We start from the raw sequence: 22,800 nt of genomic DNA on the forward strand, positions 1-22,800 counted from the left end.
TCCAAATCAAGGATGATGGTGATTGAGGTGCGTTCTTTAAGATATGAATTAATCTTAATGTTTATCTTCTCATCTTCTTCATGAATGTTTTATTATTGCAAAGAAATTTTAGAAATCATTTAGGTAATGTTATAATCTTGAATTTTTATGCACAAACCTTAGTTTTGGTATAGAGATTGATTGATTCAATGTCTTACTTAATTTGAAAGTACTTGTTCATTCTTAAGCAATAATTAATCTTCATCTTTTTAAATTTCATTGTAATATCTTCCGATCTAATATCACCATCGTTGATATTAGGTTGAGTTATCTTATATATGTTGAAGAAATCACCAATACATCACCATTAAAATTGATTTGGACCAAGACTTACTTTTTCTTGTCTTTTAAAATCTATTTACACTTTTTCATCTTTGAAAACAAATCCATCAATTATTTTCAACCAAGTTATTGTTAATTTAATTTCTCTTGAGTTTTTTTTGTTGTTACCTAGCTTAATTTCCAGATCTAGCTCTCTGTGGATATGACCTCGATCTTACCGAGTTAATTGCTACATCGCACACTCGTGCACTTGCGAGTTAAAACAAGCCGATCATAAAAAGCGGTCAAGCAGAGGACACCTAGCGAGGCTTTAATTTATAGAGGACTTCACAGGCCCACCTCTTGGAAACGATTATCTGGCAAGTAGACAGCGTTGGAAAAAAACTGCATGATAGCAACGGTCTCCCATCCCCTCTCGTGGAGACCCATCTCGTGGAAAAAACAATTAATAGCATTAATGGTCTCCATGGACCTCTTAATTTCCACAAAAGACTTTGACTTGGGGTTAACTTTTCAGGCTTTCATTTATTTATTTTTTTCTTATTCCTTTTTAAGTAAAGTTTTTATCTGTTCAATTTAATTCTTATTCTTTTAATTATTATTTATTTTATTTAAAATAATTTATAAAATTATAATTATTTTTTTAATTTCATTTATTTTCAAAAACTTTATCTGTCAAATTTATTGGTCTCCATTATTTTAATTATTATTTACTTTATTTAAGATAATTTATAAAATTATATATATTTTTTCAATTTCATTTTCGTTCAACTTTTTAATTTGTAAGATTTATTATTTATTTTATGAGATTTTTTTACTTAAGTATATGTATTATTTTTTTATTTAATTATTTCTAGTATGTTTTTGAATTTACAAACTAGTTTTTGTCCACAAGTTTTAGAATATCTTGATCTACACCTATTTCTTGATTTTTTTTTTCACTTTTTATTTTGAGTCATTGTTTATGGTTTTTTTTTTCACTTATTAACCCACATAATTCTTTATTTATTTGATTATATTTGTGTATAAAGTTTTTTTTTTTATTATTTTCACTAATTTTTTTAAATAAAAAACATGTTGAAAAAATTTATATATAATTGTTTTTATTTAAAAAAAAAACAACTCATGGTTATAAAGCGGTGGACAAATGTCTGGTCTATGTAGTAAAATGGGTGGCACTAGAAGGTTTTATATACCTTATCTTCCAGGGCAAGAAGAGACAAAAAATGCAAGTAATGTTCTTTTCTAATGAAGAGATTAATACAAAAAAATATGGATCAAAATTGATGTGAAGCTGCACCACTTTGATTATTCTTCACTCTTATTGTGTTTCATTGCTTGATTTTTCAAAAGTAAGTAATCCGTTTAAAAAAATTATTATTGAAGCTGCACCACTTTGAAAAGTAAGTAATCCATTCAAAAGTAAGTAATCCACTTTGAAGCTGCACCACTTTGAAAAAAATGCATGATGGTGAGTGTTTTTCGGATCCATCTCGAGGAAAAAAAAGGCATGACTGCTAACTTCTAAAATACTTAATTGGTGTACTCTTGTGATAGGAGGATGGCCACCATTTGTACTCATATTTCCCTGTTAGAGACATACAGTAGCTTAGGGAATTTTATTAAATATATTATATTAATATAAGAGGTGCATCCTTAAATTATTAGGATAAAAAACTTAATTAGTTTTTCCATTAATATACAATCTAATCCTTGAAAAAATTTTAATTTTTTTTTAAAATATTTTTAAAATACAAAAACAAATATGTCTTTCTATATCATAATTAGCTCTTTTTTAGATGAGTCTGGATCGATTTTATTTTATTTTTAATTTATCAACAATAGAGATATATAAAATACTTATATTTATATTTTTTGATTCAAGTAATTTAATTCAATTTTATTTTTTTTATTTAAGTACTTGATAAATTAGTGTGTGTTCATAAATTTATTTACATTGATTTCTCTAATAAACGTAAGATTTACTTAAAATAATTATGGAAATATAAAAACATTAACAATAAGTCACTATCTCTTGCAGATGGCAGCAAGAAGCTTTAGGCTTTTAGTTTATTTTATCAATTGGAACATAATGTTTTGGTTTAGGAGTATTTTAGCTTGATGTTTCGAGATTATTCTTATATATATAGACTTTAACCTTTTTTTCATGTTTTTCCAGAAGAAGACTTCACTTGGGGTCAACGATTAGGAATATAAGTTTTCGGTTAATTACTTTTATGCAAAACTGCTCCACTTAATTTTGTTATCTCACTATTGCTCTTTTTTTTTTTTTTTGAACTGTCTTGTCTATCTTTCTTTTCTGTCTCCCATTTCTCAATTCTTCAAGATTGAAATACGTAGCAATTTACATTTAAAATATTGATGAAAAATTAAATATAACCAAACAACAAATACAAAAAAAATAATATTCTAGTAAAGCATTTTACATTTTCCATTGAAAGATACGTAATATATTAATAGAAGGTCCATTGTCTATTAATTAATCGGTGGTTGTATTCTAACACTTGAAATTTTATTTTTAGACTTAAGCATTTAATTGTTTTTATAAACTAAATTGAAATTAAAGCATATCATCCATTCTCAAGCTTATGGAGTAATGATCTTATGGACCCATCTAATAGAGAAAATGCTTGATAGCAATGGTCTCGTGGACCATTCCACTAGTCTATATCATGGAAAAAATATAGATAGCAATAGTCTTACAGACTCATCTTACATTGCAAATTCATATCTATTTTTCTTATTGATTGTGTTACAAAAAATAGATTGATAAGTACGTTAGAAAAAAAAAATTTATTGTAATGACATGAAGTATTTTAGAAATATTATAATTTATGGTTAATTCTATCAATGATATCATTTGATTTTGTCATCGCTATCAAAATTAAGACATAATTTTCCACACGTTATTTCAATAAAAAAAAAAAGTAGCAAGTCTTCCATATCCATTATCATCATGCAAAGTGAGCTTCCTAATAGTAATCTTTTCAGTTTTTTCGTTTTCGTATTAATTATTTGTTGTGGCGTGAAATGATGGAAAGAAAAATCACCTTCTTCATTGTCTGGTTCTATGATTGAGCACAAATGAAAAAAAGCTTTACATACAGATGTTCGGGTTTGTTTAGAAAATGGGAAGGCATCGTTATAGTAAGCTCAAAAGGTTGAATATGTTATTACTTCCTCCCCCTGTCCTCTGTTTTTATTTTATGCTAGCTAGCCTTTAATTTTGGCTCCACCACCTTTCTATAATAATACTCGACTATTATTATATAAAAAAAAAAAAAAACAAGAAGAAGAAGAAGCAGAATTGATAAATCCACAAATTAATATAATAGGTTTAAATTTATTTTTAATATATATAAATTAAAGATAGTTAATATTGTTAAGCAATACATGTTTATACAAATAATTTCTATTAAACCAGATGATATGTTTAAATATTTGCAATATGTATTTTTGAATTTAATATTAATAATTATAGCTTCCTAACAAAAGTATATTTAGTTAATAAAAACTATTTTTTCCCATTTCTGTTCTCTCATCTCTCTCTCTATTATTTCTTCTTCTTCTTCTATTGGACTCCTTTGTCTCTCTTTGTCTCTCATCTCACAAAAAATTCTCTTCTATTTTCTCAATCAAACCCCTATATTCCCAATTAAACCAAAGTTTTTCCACGAACCCATCTCGTGGATAAAAAAGCATGATGGTTGGAAATGGTCTCACGGCCTCATCTCGAGGAAAAGCAACGCTATCGAGGACCAAAGTGCAGATAGCAATGATCTTACAGACTCATAAATATGTGATGATGATTGCATGGCGGACCCATCCTGAGAAAAAAAATGCAGGACGCCTGGAACTGGAGGATTGCCACCAATTATAGTGGTATTTTCACTGTTAGAGACATACAGTAGTTTATGGAATTTTATTAAATATATTATATTAATATAAGAGGTGCAACCTTAAAGTTATTGGATAAAAAAAAAACTTAATTAGTTTTTCAATTAATATACAACCTAACTTGTTGATATATGTTTATGTCGATTACGGTGGATTTGGAGCTTAAATCCTAAAAAAAATATCAGCAGCAAGGATGGTTCGACAAGTTTATTTAGTTAATAAAAACTGGTAAATTTTTTTTTTCAATATGATACTTCTATTAAATATAGTATTTTAATCAAGGATAGTGACTCTTTCTCAAGGATTGAAGTTGGTGTACTTTCAGCTTTGGAAAAGGAGTATATTTTCAGCTTATGGAACCTCATGAATCACAAAGGATTACTTGAGGTGAGCTTATTTAGGGACAAAGGATCCATAGAGAAGACTTGACCTGGGGTGCCTAGCATTAACCTTTTATTCATGTTTTTTCTTTCCAAAAAAAAAAACCTTGGCTTGGGGTTAACGTTTTTAAGATGGAATATAAATTTAGATTAATTACTTTTATGCAATCCAATATTTTTTTTTTACTCTATGGTCATGATGAACATGACTTTCTTAAGCTAAGCAGATAAACTCATGTCACATTCATATGATATGTTTAAATATTTGTAATATGTATAAATTTTGAATTTAATATTAATAGTTATAAAGTTTGATAAATTCACAAATTAATATAATAAGTTTTAATATTTATTTTTAATATATATAAAATAAAAGATAGTTAATATTGTTAAGTCATACATGTTGCTGGAAAGCATTAATGGTCTCACAAACCCATCTCGTGGAAAAAACAATTGATAGCATTAATGGTCTCACGGTCGACCAACCCACTAACCCATATCATGGAAAAATGCAGATGGCATTAATGGTCTCTCACAAACCCATCTTACACTGCAAAATAGCTGGCTATCGTTAACCTTTCATTCAATGTTTTTTTTTTCCACAAAAGACTTTGACTTGGGGTAGCTAGCTAGCATTAACCTTGCATTAATGTTTTTTTATTTTTCTACAAAAGACTTTGACTTAGGGTCAACTTTTCAGTTCATTACTTTTATGGAATTCAATTTTATTTTACTATGTGATTTTGTACTACTTAAAATCTTGAATTGACAAGGTCTTGCGTCTATCTACTAGACTTGTCAAAGATTTTTGAACTATAAAATATAGATAAATTTAAAATACATATTTTTTTTACAATAGTTTTAGAGTGAAATATAGTAAAATTTATATTTTTAAAATGAAAAAAAATACATAACATGTTCCCACTATTTTTTGTATTTTATATCATGGTAATTAAATGTTGCATATTAACATAAATAAGGTGATTGTAAATTAGCGGCACAGGTAGTTCTTACATAATATGATGCTTTTCTTCAACCAAGGATATTCATTAGCATAATGATTATAATTCCAAGTCGATTGTTTCCTTGCGAGAATTTATATAAAATTAAAAACGGATAACCTCGACCTCTTTTATAACCATGTTCTTGCTTATCATCCTTTATTAATTTTAGAATAATATAATTGCCAACATATTATTAATTTTTTATTTTTATGATCACTTGATACCTTCAAATCAGTTTTAAAGTTTTGAGATTCACGCCCGGTTTGTTTGCTAAAAAAATAATATATTTTTTTTTTGTAAAATGAATTCCAAAAAAGTAAATTATTTTCTGATGTTTGGTAGTGTAATGAAAAATAAGTTGGAAAAACACTTTCCAGTGTTTGGTTATATCACAGAAAATAAGCTAGAAAATAACTTATTAATGTTTTATTTTTTTTCAAGTTTATTAAAATAATGAAGAACAAATCTTACAAATTAAAAAGTTAAATGACAATGAAATTGAAATTTTTTTTATATAAATTATCTTAAATAAAATAAATAATAATCAAAATAACTTGTAAATTCAAAGGTCATAAAAAAAAAAAATTAAATAAACTTTGACAAATTCAAATAAACTTGATGATGATGATGAAATAAACATAATAATAAAAGGAGTGTAAGAAAAATATTTTTTATTAATTAATTTTTCTAATTATAAATAAATTTTAAAAAATAAAAAAATAAGTTTAAAAAACTATTTTTCACTAAACAAATAAAGTCTGTCTAAGTTTTAGAATTAATTAGTGGGTTGGAGAGTGGGGGAAAAACACGTTTGTTCTATTTTCTTCAATTTATCTATAACTTGACTTGGGGTCAACGCATTAAGAAGGAATATAAGTTTCAGTTAATTACTTCATTTTATGCAATTCATTTTTTTTTTGGGTGGAAAATTTGTTGCAGTGTCCTCTCCATCAAAATCTTTTTTGTTTTTCCATTAAAATAATTATTCCGTGTACCCTTGAATAATTAGGAAGATTAAAATACAGTTGAAAGGATTATTATATATTCAATGATCATTTAATATCTTTATACAATTAGTTTTCAAGCTTTGAGATATAAGTTCATAGCTCTTTTCTCTTTAAAGACAACAAATATACCACAAGATTAAAAACTATTTTATATTTCATTATAATAAATAAATAAATTATGAAGAAAGTTTGCAAAATCATTTCTTGACAAAACATCTCACCCACCTCTTAGCCCCTTCAAATCCTTCACCCCCTTGTGCCCTTGCAAAGACTTGCCCCAGGGTAAATTCTAAAACTTGGGGGCATCTTTTATATGGGAATTTTGAGTCATAACTTGGTGTTTGTCTATGTATATACATGTTTAATTCTTTTGATTCATTGCAAAATAACTTCAATAACGTCAAGGAGAAAAATTTAATTACCAAAAAGAAATGGCAATACGTACGTGGCCATTTTTATTTATTTTTAGTTCTGATGAGATTTTTGCTCATAACTTCCAGGGTTGGAAACTTCGTTGTCCCAAACCTTGCTAATAAAATTATAGAGTATAAATGTATTTTTTTTTAATTAAAATTACAGTTTTTGAATTATATATTTTTTTTTTTTGAGAAAAAAACGGGTTTTTAATTATTAGTATCATAGTTTATTGAATTAAAAACAATAATTAGAAAAAATATTCAATAACAAATATAATAACTTGAACTAAAAAGGAATATATATATAATATAAGCAAAAACAAAATTGTTTTATTCATGTATTTTTTTTATATAAAAAAAACATGTTTCTTTTTATGAGAAGCATTGGACTAAAGGAACTTTGTAAAATAAGAGGATCAAAGTTAATTTTTTCGCTCCAAAAATATGTCATTTGAAATCCCACACAGTAAATATTTTTGAGGCATCATCCCTGTATCACCCATAAACAAATAACTAATTCTGCTCAACTTTAATCTTCTATATCCACAGAATGTCAACAGAACTTTTTCATCACAGGAAAATTTGAGGCTTTGGATTGAACAAAAAAGGATCATAAATGGGTTGGAAAACTGACATGACAAGTTTCACAAACTTAGCACACAATATTTGTTGATGTGGCTGGGAAACGCAAAAAGTAGTGAAAGAAACAGGCCTTATGAATAAGAATACTAAAACATTGAATGTATTGTAAAATATAAGGAACTGCAGAAAGAATAGGGCATTAACATACAGAAAGAACAAACTTGTTGAAGAGCTGACACTCCTTTGTCAGTGCGCCAGCAACACTAGCACAGCCTTCTAATGGCTTACATTTTTCTTTTAGCTGTTGAGCTTTCTTCTCATCAACAAATCTTCCAAGAGACTTTTCTCATGAGGGTTCCCTTAAAAAGTTATATATATATATATATCAAAAACTGCAGGAGGGGCATATATATATAACTTTTTAAGGGAACCCTCAATTGGGTATTTTCTCTTGTAATAATAATAGATAAATTAATCAAGTTCCAATACCATGTAATTATAGTACTCGAACTCATATTAATTTTACATAAAATCTTAATTTATCAAGATGGAGAGTCAAATTAAATATGGATATTCAAATCAGGACTTTTTTTTTTTGTCAATTTATGACAGAAATAATTGTTTATGACTTAATAAGGCATGTAATTTACTGAAATCTCATTTTTATTTATTTAAGTTTCAGTTCAATTTATTAGATTTTTCTTGGTTAATTAGAAACGACAATAAATTCATCAAACATGAACCAATTATGAATTAGACTTCTCTCAGCTGCTAAGTTATGACTATTTTAAAAATTTAGCCAATTTTTGTATTTGGTTAGTGCATTTTAGAATAGAAAAAAATAGATACAAAAAAAATATAAATTCGTTTAATTTAGAAGGAAAAAGACAATTATATAAAATAAATATATTATTATGATAATCTTAAAATTAATTTATATCATTTCAAAACAGAATGTAAAAGAAGAAGAATATATGTCTCTTGTCTTTATCTTTTTTGTCTTAAAACAATAACAAACCTATATATATTAAAATCAATATTGCTCCATTATGAACAAATCAAATAATAATAATAATGTCCACAAGTCTTTGATGTACCCTACCCATTCATATGTTTCAATTTATCAAGTAATATTTTTTTGTCTCTCCTGAAATAGATTTAAAACCCACTACTTGAATAATTGCCCACAAACTAGCACAACAAGACGTGTCATAGGACAAAACCATGCTAGTTTTAATAAACTAAAAGTGCTGATAAAAGCAAGAATTAATGAATAATGAAGTACCTGTCGTTGTAACAAGAGTACGTACTGCCGTGTGAGAAAGCTATACATTAAATAAGTTCTCACACAATCTGTTTTCTATGTCCATGATTATGCATCCACCATCTATAGCGACTTATCCCAAATAATGCCATGTATTTTATTTCAGTCTATGATCAACGTAATCATTATCCCACAGATAAAAGCTACTTAATTCTCTTTTCTTTATTTTATTCTCCCTCATAATTTTGGATGATGTTAGATTTTGATACATAGCAACCATTAACTTCACCAAAGATAGAATAACTGTGTTATTCCAATCTTTAAGTTACGTTAACTATTATTTCATGAAGTTTTTTCTACAATTAAAAATATGTATAGAAAGTTTGGAGTTAATTTGGTTGTGCAAGTCCAAACAGAGATGACCAAATTTTTTTAAAACATTACTTAAAATTAATTATTTTTTATGTGTTTAGATCAATTGGATATGCTAATATTAAAAATAAATTTTTTAAAAAAAAAAATATTATTTTTGATGTATTTTTGAGCGAAAATACTTTGAAAACAATTGCTACCATACTCTCTGTTGCTACCCAATTTTTGACCCATGTTTTTTATATATTTTCAAAAAATCCAAAAAAACATTAAGAAAAAATTTGAAAATTCAAAAATATTTTTTTTCTCTCTCGAGTCAACCGCATCTCTTCATTCAAACCATGTCGACCAGGGTAAAAAATGAGTTTCGGGTCAAAAACATCATTTTCAACCAAAATCGGGTTCACCGGGTCAATACGGGTCATAGCATGTGGACCAGGGTAAAAAATGAGTTTCGGGCTGTCTCGGGTCAAAAACGTCATTTCTGACCAAAACCGAGTTCACCGGGTTAAACCATGTCGACCAGGGTAAAAAATAAGTTTCGGGCTGTCTCGGGTCAAAACCGTCATTTTCGACCAAAACCCGGTTCATCGGGTCGATACCCATCAAATGTTTTTTTTGGTATTCCATTTTTTGGCGGTTGAAATGAGATTTTTCTAATACTAATTTGAATTTTTAGTTTTACCCATATAAATATTTATTATTATATATAATAAAACAAAATTATGGTAGTTGTGTGTATTATTTCTTATTATATATAATAAAACAAAATTATGGTAGTTGTGTGCATTATTTCTTATTATATATAATAAAATAAAATTATGGTTGTTGTCCCGTGGCTATAAATAGCCACGAGAGGGGGGCAGAAAAAAAAAAAAAAAGAGGAGGAGAAAAGAAAAAAAAAAAAGAAAGAATCGATTGATACTATTCCTAAATTTTTTAGTTTTTCTTCAGGAGAGTAGGATATTGTCTTTTAAAAAAAACAATTTAAAAAATATCAAACATATCCCAACACATCTCAGCCGTTAACATATTCCAGGATTTAATCCCGTTGCGCCACGTCATCCGGTGCACCGAGCTTTCGGTGGACCGCGCCACACAAAATCAAACACCAGACAATCTGGGCCGTCCGATCAACCTGCTGATCTAGCCAATCATAGCGTTTCATCCATGATCCAACGGTTAACATCCTTCAGCGGCACCGGTACACCATACACGCGTCCGCACCGTAGCAAATCTCGGAGCATCTCTCTCCTCTCGCCGGCGACTCTCTCTCTCTCTCCTCAGATCTCCACTTTCCGGCCATATAAAGTCTCCGCACCACCACAGAAAGGTAGCTAACCTGTTTTAAAACAAAACCCCAGCGGTTTTAACCGTTGTATCCGCCTCATCTGGCCGGAAAAAGGCCGCGATTCTCGCCGGCCACCGAAGCTTCAAGTGGACGATTCTCCCTCGTCAGCCATCAACGACCGTCAAGACCACCACCAACAGCATCCTCGACCTCATATCTACCAGAATCGACCATCGGTTTGCCAGAAATCTCGACTGAAAATCTCGTCGCCACCAACAGTAGCCGCGCGTGAGCCACACGCGCCGCCAGTGGCATTTTCGTAAATTTCTGATAAATCCGAGGGTATTTCAGTCTTTTACCTATACTGTGTCACTCATGTACTTTTATTTAGATTGCTAATATTTTTTTATTTTGTATATAAATTTTCTTGCATGTTGTAAAACAAAAAAATAATAATAAAAAATAACAACGCGGGTCCAACACCCATCCCATTATGTCATCATTCGTGGGTCCAAAGCCCAATTTTCAAATATAGTTATACCCATATCTCAACGATATCAAAATAGTTTTATTTTATAAACGAATATTTTATCGACACGTCTCTTTTTCATAAAAGGACCGATGTCAAAAGTTTAAATACCAAATATGGATTATGTCTATAGTTTTTTTGGTAATTCAGACGTACTTCTCCTTTTTAGGGTTAAACGTCAATATTTTAGACGAGTCTCCTATTTTTAGGGACTGATGTCATTTTTAACGTGTCTCCAAATTTTAGGGACCGACGTTAACTATTTTTTTTAAAAAAACAAAATTGCAAATAAGCTCAAAATATAATAGCATTTAAATCAAATAAAAAAAAACACACAAGTAAGGGTAACCTTTCTTTTGAAAGGATGTTTTAAGGGTGGTGTCTACCTTCCCTTAATCATAACTAACCCAGTACCTGAATCTCTGGAACCAGTGTTTAATTTGGGATTTCTAGTTCCCTCAAATTACTAGATGGCGACTCCAATAAAAGTTTCATTTCCCCTAATTAAACAAATCTTTTTTGTTAAATAAACAAAAATGAGCGGAGCCGTCGCCCGACGTCGTGTATCGACACTCTCAAACACCTCATAAACTTGGCTTTGTCCATGACCCGTTTCAAGACATGAATCACAGGTTGAGTAGGTCAACTCTTATTGATTCGGGTCAATTTAAAATAATATCGCCTTAAATTTATTTATAAAATTAAAATGATATCATTTTGTTTTTTATAAAAAAATCAAACTAAGTTTTTTTCAAAGTAATTAGATTGTAAATTGATGCATTAGGTTTGACCAAGTCAATTCTCACCTCCTCACATTCACAAAGTAATTAAGATAGTAATTAAATTATAAATAATCCTTGGACTTTATTGATGAAGGCTTTGCCAATTCGTTTGATCATGGTTGAATTCCAACATAATCCCGTGTGGAAACCGCGTAACTATAGAGATCACAATATTTTATCTGAATTATTGTGTTTATTTATTTCTTTGAGAATTGAATGTTATACTTTATTATATAATAGGATTAATGATTACAACATCCTATATTAATCCTATTATATAATATACTTTATTATTAAGGGTTTTTATAATGAAATTATTACAGTCAAAAAATGGTCGGTCTTATATATTACTTGGCTTTGATTTATACATTTATATGTAATCTTAGTAAAGAGGCAGATACAGGCTGCCCATGTCGTGCTCTCACATGGCAATCGCAATGTGTTTGTTGCCTTCAATTAACACTTCTCTTCTTTTTCTAGGCTCTTTTCTTTTGACTTTTTTTTTTTCCTTCTTATAATGAAATTCAACCGAGAGAGCATGTGATAATTAAAATTATAAAGAGGTTAAAATTGTTTCTTGTACTCAGTACTCCTCTGGTGGCAAACCTTTCTGGGGCAATCGACATGAAAACAGGCAAAAATTTTGAAAAAGGAAGGGACCATGTCAAATCTGCAACAACAGATACACGCAGATGATACATGTCGTTTTTGCTATGGACCACCAGCTTTATATATCCTCCTCTCTTCCAACTAGCTCCTACTGCCAACATGTCTACCTTAGAAAATTCACAAGCATGGTATCCTGTGTTATGGTATCCTGACACAGTGGCGACCAAACACAATCACTCCTGACCTGGCCAGCCGGAGTATTTCTGGTGATTACAAGGAGGCAAAGGACATCTATGGTGATTCCGTAGATTACAACTATTGCCAACCATATCCTTGCAGCATTTGAGCTCCTGCATTTGCCATTCCAAACATGCCCTAGAGAGTGGATGCTCTTCTTGGGATAATAGACTAGATTCTGTCAACGAGCTCTGAAAGATTATTGCAGAAGTGAACCCATCTAAGATAGTGGAAAATTCCTATCTATTCTTCCACCAAATTAAATCATTTGAGATCCAATACTATTTTAATGCTAAGCATTGCCTAATTATACTTGCCCTTTATGCCTTGGGCTGAAGGCTTATGATCAGGATCTGATCACCTCGAAACCCTCCTACATCAGAAGATCACCATTATCTTCATGAGAAAACCTATAGACGAGACATATAATGGAACATCAATCGGAAGTAGACAGAGCTCGTGGATGCGTGATAGTTTAATGCCTTTTATCTGAAAATTTGTGAAACTAGGAAATAAAAGAGAAAAAGAAGAAGAATGAACAAGTCCAAAAGTCCAACGTTGTATTGATATCATTTGTTACATAACATTATTCTGTGATTGATATGATTGTGCTCCTAGTTGTAGATAATCATACGCATTATTACAATTTAATTTGAGCTACCTCCACGGTTCCTCAAAAGAATGACAGAATGTGACTTAGCCACCAAAAGGAGAGTATCATAAGCTTTGATTATAAAAATGATGTCATCATCGGCCTCCTCGTGTTGCAGTTGGGAGAGGTTGAACTGCAGCTAGAGGGTTCACTTGATATGAGAATGCAAGCTGCCACAGGTCTGCTGTAGCCTTCTCTGCAGCTGAATAGATAGATAGAAAAGGAAATCTGATTGCCTCTATACCTAATTCAAATTTACAACCATTTCTTATTCAAAATTCAGCAACCTATAATTGTGATCTAAGTAAATACTATTGAAAGAGCTGTTTGAAACTGCTAACAAGGGAAGACAACTACCTCCACTCGAGCAATTCCCAAACTTCAAAGTGAATGACCGGAACCACCAAAAACATGGATCTACATGCAAAATTGCTTGTTTTGTACTAACCTCCTCAATAGGTAGCTAGGAAATTGTTTTCTAAGTCTTTTGGAGATCCGATCCCTCAATAACATTTATATCTTTTTTTTTCCCTGTACCTTCTGGTTAGCTCTTTTAATATATCGATTTATTTTTTTAAAAAAAACATTTATATGGAGAATAATGAGCTTCATGGTTATTTTCTTGCAAAACTGAGGAGAGCTGTGATGAATTGAATGTTTTGAGAGGATATATAGAGTGTAATCGCCTCAAAAGTACCTGGAAAAAGACATGGCAGTACGTATAAAGATAGAACAGAATGATAATCTTCCTATGAATAGGTTAGTCAAAATTCCATGACTGCTTAATTTGTGCCAAGGACATCCATCAGAATACAATTAATTAAAGCGATTCTAATTAAAAAGTGGCTGAGACCCAAGATTTTAAATCTTACCTGTCGTTTTTCCTCAGGCAATGCAGCTTTCTCAACCCAAGGGATCCATATCTTTCAGAGTTGTGCGCCAAGAAGTGTTAAAGCATAGACTCCAACAACCTCCATATACTTGTCAACTTCCAAAAGATACCTCCCATCACATAACAAATATACTGTTAATTTTTTTTAATTAACTGTTTCAATTTTATAAATATAGTAAAAAATATTTTCAAAAACGACTATTACCACTCATCTAAGTCATAATATATTTTTAAAAATAATAAATATGTCTCCGCTATTTCATTTAGGTAATAATTTTTACATTCTAATTATGTTTTTAAAAAACCTTGAATTTTTTATTTTAAATTAATTTTTTTTATATTTTTATATTTTTGAATTATTTTGATATTCTAATGTTAAAATAATAATAATATATATATATATTATTTTAATACGTTTGAAATTAAAAAAACAAATTTCAAATAGTGCTCTTTTAGCCAAAATCATTATTTTCCAGCTTTAGATTTTCTTTTATTTTTTTCTGTTATTGTTTATGATTTGGGTATTTGATTTTTCCTTCTCTTTTGTTCTTCTTTGCAGTGTTGAAAGAAAGGCAGCTTTATAGAGGAAGTATAAGAAAAATGGGTTGTTCATCAGCTGAAGATATTCCAGCAATGTAGGTAAATCAAATCACCTTTAAAATTGTGGGTTTAGCTTAAAATCTCTGTTTCTTATTAATTAGAGCCTGTAATGGGTTTTTTTTTTTTTTTTTGAATTTGAGGAAATCTCATCCTCTGAAAAGCGCACTTTGTTGGCCTAGGTGAGTGATTAAAACTCCAATTGTCCTAAGCTCTTACAAGAGGTGCACGTCCTGACTCGAACTCAAAATCTGCTGTGCAGATTTCAAGCCCCTTATCACCACGCTACGCCCCTTGAGGACCTTGCCCCTTGAGGACCTTGATGGGGTTACGTTATGATGTTGTGGTTGTTTTGATGGTAGGAAATTGTGCTGGAGTTTCGTGCTGGTAAAATGGTTTTCTATGGAAAAAAGGTTCTTCCTGATTCTCGAAAAGGACTTGTTCGCATTGGAAGGGTAAACCGGTGTCTTTTGGTTTTTTTGTGTTATATAGAATTCATGCCTGTGTAAATAATTTATTTTTTTTAAAATCTTGCATCTGCATTTATCTCCTCCCATCTCCACATTTTCATAAAGAAAACCTCTATTTCACAGAAAGATCATATTAGACTAATTGGATTTCCTGCTTTCTACTTCTTGTTTATTATTTATTTATTTTAGTTACACACTCCGTATGTGTGAACTGGTCTTCCTAAAATTTTACTAACCAGTTTTACACCTTCAAACTAATGACCTGGCATATCACTTCAGCACTCATTCAAGAGTGAAGGTTTTCCATCAGCAACGTCGCTGCTTTATCTTGTTGTCTGGCAGAGTTCCTTGATGAAGAAGAGCCTGATGCCTCTACTCCTTTCCAAGTTTTTGAAGATATGCTTGAAGATAATATCTCATCAAGGTATATTTATTATAACAAAGAAGCATACTCAAAGATGATACTTCAACTTTAAGAGTTGATATAGCAAGTAAGAGTAAGGATATACAGATAAGTAATTTTCTGTTCTTTGAGACTAAGAGTCAGTGGAATAGAATGAGCCTCCCTTCTCTCCTTCTGGTCAATCATCTTGGAGAACCTATGTTCTTGCCTTGATAAAGACTCCTACCTTAGTTATTCGAGAAATATCAAGAAATTTTCCAAAATCATTTCTTGACAAAAACATCTCACCTACCTTAGCCCTTGTTAAATCCTTCATCCCCTTCTGCCCTTGCACAGACTTCCGTGGGGTAAATTCTAAAAATTGGGGCATCTTTTATACGGAAATTTAGAATCATAACTTGGTGTTTGTCTATGTATATATACATGTTTAATTTTTGTGATTCATTGTAAAATAACTTCAAAAAGGTTAAGGAGCACTTTTATTACCAAAAAGAAATGGTCTTGTATATATCACGTGGCCATTTTCTTTTATTCTGATGAGATATTTGCTCATCACTCAGGAATGGAAACTTAATTGTCCCAGACCTTGGTGCAGAAGTAATGAGTGATGTAACCTCTTCATCAGGGCCAATGAAATTGGAAGACTTGCAAAGAATCCTGAGTAATATTGGTGGCCCTCGTGATGTGATGATACATGTTGCAGGTAGTTCAGGTGATCCAGATGAAGGTAATTATTAATGCTTATTGTATACGTACTGTTAGATGGTCTTATTTTTTGGAATAAGTCGATATATTGAAAGGGCTAACCAGAAGGTAACAAAAAACAAGGTACATGAAAAAAAAATCACAATAACAAAAAGCTAACATAAAAAGAAAGGAAAAGAAAGTCAACAGATACATAACCAAAAAAGGACATTAGGAATGAAGAAGCTAATACGCCATGCTTAAAGCCTTGATTTGGTGTTAGACCAATCTATAATACCTTCAGGTCCCATAATTAAAGTAGTGCCAATAGCCATGAAGAACTTATCTGCAGACTTGAGCCAATTTGAGAGCGATAAAGAATTAAGGAGAAAATATCTTCGAAGGTCGCAGTTCCATCATTGAAGATTACCTTGTTCCTCATAAGCCATATACTCCAGCTAACACAACAAGAAATCATAGACCAAGCCTTACGCTGGAATTTTCCGAACACTAGGTTGGGCCATTGATGTAAAAGATCATCCACACAGTAGGGAAGACAACCATTAATACCCCACCAATCCAAGAATTTCATCCATAATTTCCACACTGCTCTACAATGGAGGAGAAGATGATTTGAAGTCTCAATCTCATTTTCATAAAAGGTACAAAAGGCTTGATCAACTGGGATTATATTACGGCAAAGTAAGAAATCCTTAGTGCACAGTCTATTCTGAACAGCTAGCCAAAGAAAAGACTGAACCTTGGGAGGGACCCCTTTTTGCCATATCGAAGCCTTGAAACTTCTAAGCCCTGGATTCAAAATCCTGTCAATAAGTAAAGAACAAGTTTTAACTGTATACCCTCCATCTGTTGAAGAGGACCAGACTTTTTTTATCTAAAGTTGTTGCCTTTAGTCGAAAGCTTTCTAGAGATGAGAGAAGGTAGACGACCTGCTCAGTTTCAAAGAAGAACAATTGTCTCCTCCAAGCTAACTCCCACTTCCATTCTCCTTGCTCCCAAATTCCCATGTCAGTAATTATGGCATTCGGTTTAGTGGTAAGAATGTAGAGTCGTGGGTAGATGACTTTCAATGGAGAGCTATCAAACCAAACATCAGACCAGAATCGAGTTAGAGAGCCATTTCTCACTACAAATCTGCAATTATTGGCTAAAGCTGAAGAGATCGAGTATGTTGAGGTCATAAGGGATGTTATATCCCTCCAGATACAAGACAATCTTCTACTAAAAAAAGGGAAACCATTTTCAAACACCGGCTTGAATTTGTTGAATATCATCTTCTTCCACAGCTCATTACCAGGAAGAGAGAGCCTCCAAATCCACTAGAAAAGCATTGCTTTATTCTTGGCTATCAATGACCCAATCCTAAGGCCACCCCTATCCTTATCTCTAACAACCACGCTCCATTAGACTTTGCAAATTTTTCTTATTTTGACAGTTCCCGACCATAAGAATTTGCGTTGGATGGAAGTAAGTAAGCGACACACACCTTTTGGCATAAGAAAGATGGACATGAAGTACAAAGGAAGGGAGTTCAACACACTTTTGATAAGGCAAATGCGACCGGCCATGCTTAACATTCTCCCTTTCCATGAAGTGAGTTTCTTTCGAAACTTATCAATGACGGGTTTCCATGTTGAAATCCTTCTAGGGTTAGACCCCAAAGGCATTCCCAGGTAATTACATGGAAGAGAATCATGCCTGCAGTAAACTAATTTTGCAAACTCATCCAAGTAAGAGTCATCAACATTGATTCCTATAAGAGAACTCTTAAAAAAAATTAATGTGCAAGCCTAAGCATAGAGCAAACCACCTTAAGACTCTTTTAATTGACTGGAGGGCATGCAAACTAGCTGGCATAAAGACAAGAGTGTCATCTGCATATTGAAGGTGACTTAAGAAGTTATTAGAGCCAAAATCAATACCCTGAAAGATGTCTGAGGTTGCCGCACATTGAAAGAGAACAGATAGACCTTCAGCAGCAATATTAAAAAGAAAGGGAGATAGGGGATCACCTATAAGACGGTCTTATGTTTGGGATTTCCTGTGTGTTTTACGTCGGTGCATTCTGAGGATATTTCAGACTTTTTGCAGAGTCGTCCTTTCCGTCAGCAAATGGATTCTCTTACTTATGTAAGAAATGCGAGGCTGATCCTTCTTGTTCTGTTTCTTGACCTTTTGATGATAGCCAATTTTACAAGGTTTAACTCTTCTTTTTGTTTGAAGGTTCTTCGAACTGGACAAATAGATTTGTCTCAATTTGAGATCAACCCCAGTAAATGTGAGTGGTCTGTGGCTCCAAAACCTGTAGCTTAGCAATGGTTCTTAAATACATGGTATTCTCCGTAGCAAATCATTTATTGATATTCATCAGCGTTAACTAAAGTCTTTAGTTAATTCTTTCTTGGGAAATTCTGATTATAGAACCCTGTTCGGACTAACCTGAAGGTCCTGAACAACCTCTTCCTCAACAATCCTGGCTTATCTTGATCTGCCCAATACTGGTTTGGGCATGCATCTATGTATATTTTTTGGAGTTTCAAGAAGCCAGGCTCCATGTAGGCATGCAGAGAATTTCCCACACAAAATTATAATCAAAATCGATCCCTTTTAGTAATCTATTTTATTTAAACATACAGTCTGTCAAACCCAATCCAAAATACCAAGACATCCTCTTATTAATTCACGTAGAAACTAGGAAAACTCATGATGCTATAAATAACGTACAAAAACAAAAACAAAACATGGAGAATATAGTTCATTATTATATTCTTAGAGCAATCACTTAAGAAACTTCATTATTACATGTCACACACAAGCTAAAAATAAAAACAAAACAGAAATAAAAGCCAATATAACATTGCATTTAAACTTGTTTAAATCTTAAAACTAGAATACACAACGAAGCACCAAGGCTATGAAAATCCAAACTTGGATAAAATGGGAAGATTGTCCACCAGAAAATAATAGCAATTGTTGATGCTTACCTCAATAAAGTAAAACCAAGCTCGTCGCCAATATGGATTTATGTATAGAACTGCACCTATCACCAGCAGCACCATGATGTATGCAACCCCAAAGGTCACATAGAAAACTTCCATATCCATGAAGCCACTATTATCTTTGTTGGTCGTTAAAGTTGGCATTGGTAATGGTGACATAGCCGCACCACAAACTTTGGCTAGTGGTTGTCCACAAAGAAAAGGGTTGTCCTTATAGCAGCTCTCCTCAAACGTGGCAAACTGTGCAACTCTCGCAGGTGTCTTGCCGGATAGATTATTGTGTGCCACACTAAAAACAGCTAGAAAATATAGTTCAGTAAGTTGAGGAGGGATTTCTCCTTCCAATTTGTTGTAGGAAAGATCCAAGCTCTCTATTTCCTTTAACCTCGAGAATGTTGGTGGAATTGGTCCAACCAAGTTGTTGTGCGAAAGGTTCAATGCCTTGATCTTGCTGAGGTTTCCAATTTCAAGAGGAATCTTCCCTGTGAAATTATTGCATGAGAAATCAATTCCAGTAAAGTAGTGGAGAATGCTGCCTCTATATGGAAGGGATACATTCTTTGTTGTAAACTCAAAAGATTGTTGTGAGGACTCAGGAGCATAGGCATCAGTTGATGATGGGAAAAAAGCAGTAGATATTATGCAAGAGAGGATATTACCAGAAAGGTAGTTGTGAGATAGATCAATCAGAGTTAATTGGTCCAACTTGCATAATTGAATTGGGATTTCACCTTCGAGATTGTTATAACTTAAGAGAAGATATCTCAAGTTAGATAGCTTGCCAATCCATTCTGGAACTCTACCAGTTAAGTTATTATGGGAAAGATCTAATGCCAATAGCTTAGAGTAGTTATAAAATGGCCTTGTGATCGGTCCTTGCAACTTATTTCTAGACAAATAAACAAATTGTAACATTGAAGAAATATCGAAGCTGGGTGGTAAAGGACCAGATAAATTGTTCCGTGAAAGGTCCAAAAATTCAAGAGAAGACATTTTCCCTATCCATCCAGGAATCATTTGAGAGAGATTGTTATTGCTGACATCCAACATTGTCAAAGAGGAGCAATTAGATAAGCTATCAGGGATACCATCAAACTGATTGCTATCCAATTGTAACCATCTCAAGAATTTCAAGTCGATATTTTCAGAGAAGATCTGCCCATGTAAACTGTTGTTTGAAAGTATGAGAGTGTATAAGAAAGAGCAACTTGTGATTAAATACTCTGGTATTTTGCCAATCAAGACATTGTTGGACATGTCTAACTCGAACAACGAGCTCATGTTACCCAACGAGGAAGGAATGATTCCATTGAAACCATTATCAGACATCCTTAAGACTTGTAACCCTGGCAAATAAGCTCCGATTTCTAAAGGGATTTGGCCTTGGAAGTGATTCATGGATATACTTAGGAATGACAAGTTCACATGAGAATTCTTTGGCAACAAAAAGGGACCCGAAAGAGAACAGTTTTCTAAATAAAGTTCTTTTAGGTATGTGTTGTTCTCAATCAACCAATTTGGAAACTCTCCTTTTAATTCGAGGTTTATAAGACCCAAAGATTGCAGGTTGAACTGATGGTAAAAGAACTTAGGAAATGCTCCAACACCTTGTCCATGACCTCTCAAATAGAGGTACTCTAACTGGAACTTTGGGCTTAGATTATGATCATCTTCTTCTTCAAATATTTCATTACTTGAACCATAAAAAGACTTGAGTCTTGAAAGGTTGTATAATGGGCTCAATGACATAGGGATCTTCAAGTGATTGGAATCGAGATAGAGCTGTTGAAGGGAAGTCAGATTTGCCAGACATGGAGGTAAGAAACCACTGAGATCATTGTCGCTCATATCTAGCTCTTCAAGATGATTTAAGTTACATAGGCCTGATCACATTATAATTTAGAGAAAATTAAAACTTTGAGTGTCTAATGGAAAATACATAACCTAGAGAGAGAATAAGAGTCATCGACCTTACCTTGAGCTGTAGGTATTTGGCCATCTAGTTTGCAGCTCTCCAAAATCAAAGTTTTGAGAGAGGTCATTGTTTCGATGGATTGTAAGATGTTGTTATCGAGAGTATTGGAACTCAATTCTAAGTATTCCAAGTTCTTGAGATTAAGGAAGCCTGCCACAATCAATTAAATAAGAAATTATAATCGCGTAGAAGGAATTAATTATAAAGGAAATGAAGGAGCAAGAGTGATCAACCTTACTTTGGGTTATAGGTATTTGGCCATTTAGACTGCAATCCTCCAATTTCAATGTTTTAAGAGAGGTCATCATTCCGATGGTTTGGAAGGTGCTATTATTGAGAGTATTGTAACTCAAATCCAAGTATTCCAAGTTCTTGAGATCAAGGAAGTCTGCCACGATCAATTAAACAAGAAATTATATTAGCGTAGAAGGAGTTATAATTAGAAATAACTCATTACTTATCAATCATGGCTAAAAAAAACGAAAAACATATGGTAAGTGTAGAAATTGTATTGTCCAATTAATAGAAGGTTTTTTTATATGTCAGACCCAAAAAAATAAATACACCATTATTAATTTATTCTCCTCCTAAAAATAGCACTTTTTATATATGAAGTTATATTGTTATTTATGTTATCATCTTATTTACATTACACTGAAATGGTGTTTAGAGAGGGGCAAAATTAAAGTGAAATATTATTCATATTAAATGGATGGTAGAATTTTAAAATAATAAAGATTTCAATGAGTTAATTTCTAAATTTGAGATTTAATTGTCTCTCCAAGACTTGTTTAGTAGGTTGCGAAAACATAAAAGAGAAATTATATACATATATAGCTCTTCAAGATGATTTAAGTTATATAAGCTTAATCACATTATAATTTAGAAAAAATAAAATAAAACTTTGAGTGTCTAATAGAAAATATATAACCTAGAGGGAGAGAAAGAGAGTAAGAGTCATCAACCTAACATTACCTTGGGTTGTAGGTAATTGGCCATTTAAATTACAACTCTGCAACATTAAAGTTTTAAGAGAGGTCATCGTTCCGATGGTTTGGAAGATGCTATTATTGAGAGTATTGTAACTCAAATCCAAGTATTCCAAGTTCTTGAGATCAAGGAAGTCTGCCACGATCAATTAAACAAGAAATTATATTAGCGTAGAAGGAGTTATAATTAGAAATAACTCATTACTTATCAATCATGGCTAAAAAAAACGAAAAACATATGGTAAGTGTAGAAATTGTATTGTCCAATTAATAGAAGGTTTTTTTATATGTCAGGCCCAAAAAAATAAATACACCATTATTAATTTATTCTCCTCCTAAAAATAGCACTTTTTATATATGAAGTTATATTGTTATTTATGTTATCATCTTATTTACATTACACTGA

The 22,800-nt window shown here is 31.9% G+C and overlaps 1 protein-coding gene across 1 annotated transcript in view; it reads right to left on the reverse strand.

The window, feature by feature from the left end:
- Positions 1-22,800, reverse strand: part of LOC118042628 (receptor-like protein 1) — a 46,204-nt gene that overhangs the window by 20,916 nt on the left and 2,488 nt on the right. Inside the window, exon 7 of the mRNA XM_035050328.2 lies at positions 22,381-22,530. Coding sequence (XP_034906219.2) covers positions 22,381-22,530 — 150 coding nt within the window. The remainder of the gene's footprint in view (positions 1-22,380; positions 22,531-22,800) is intronic.

The sequence above is a fragment of the Populus alba genome, chromosome 18, assembly GCF_005239225.2.
Source record: "Populus alba chromosome 18, ASM523922v2, whole genome shotgun sequence".
NCBI lineage: Eukaryota > Viridiplantae > Streptophyta > Magnoliopsida > Malpighiales > Salicaceae > Populus > Populus alba.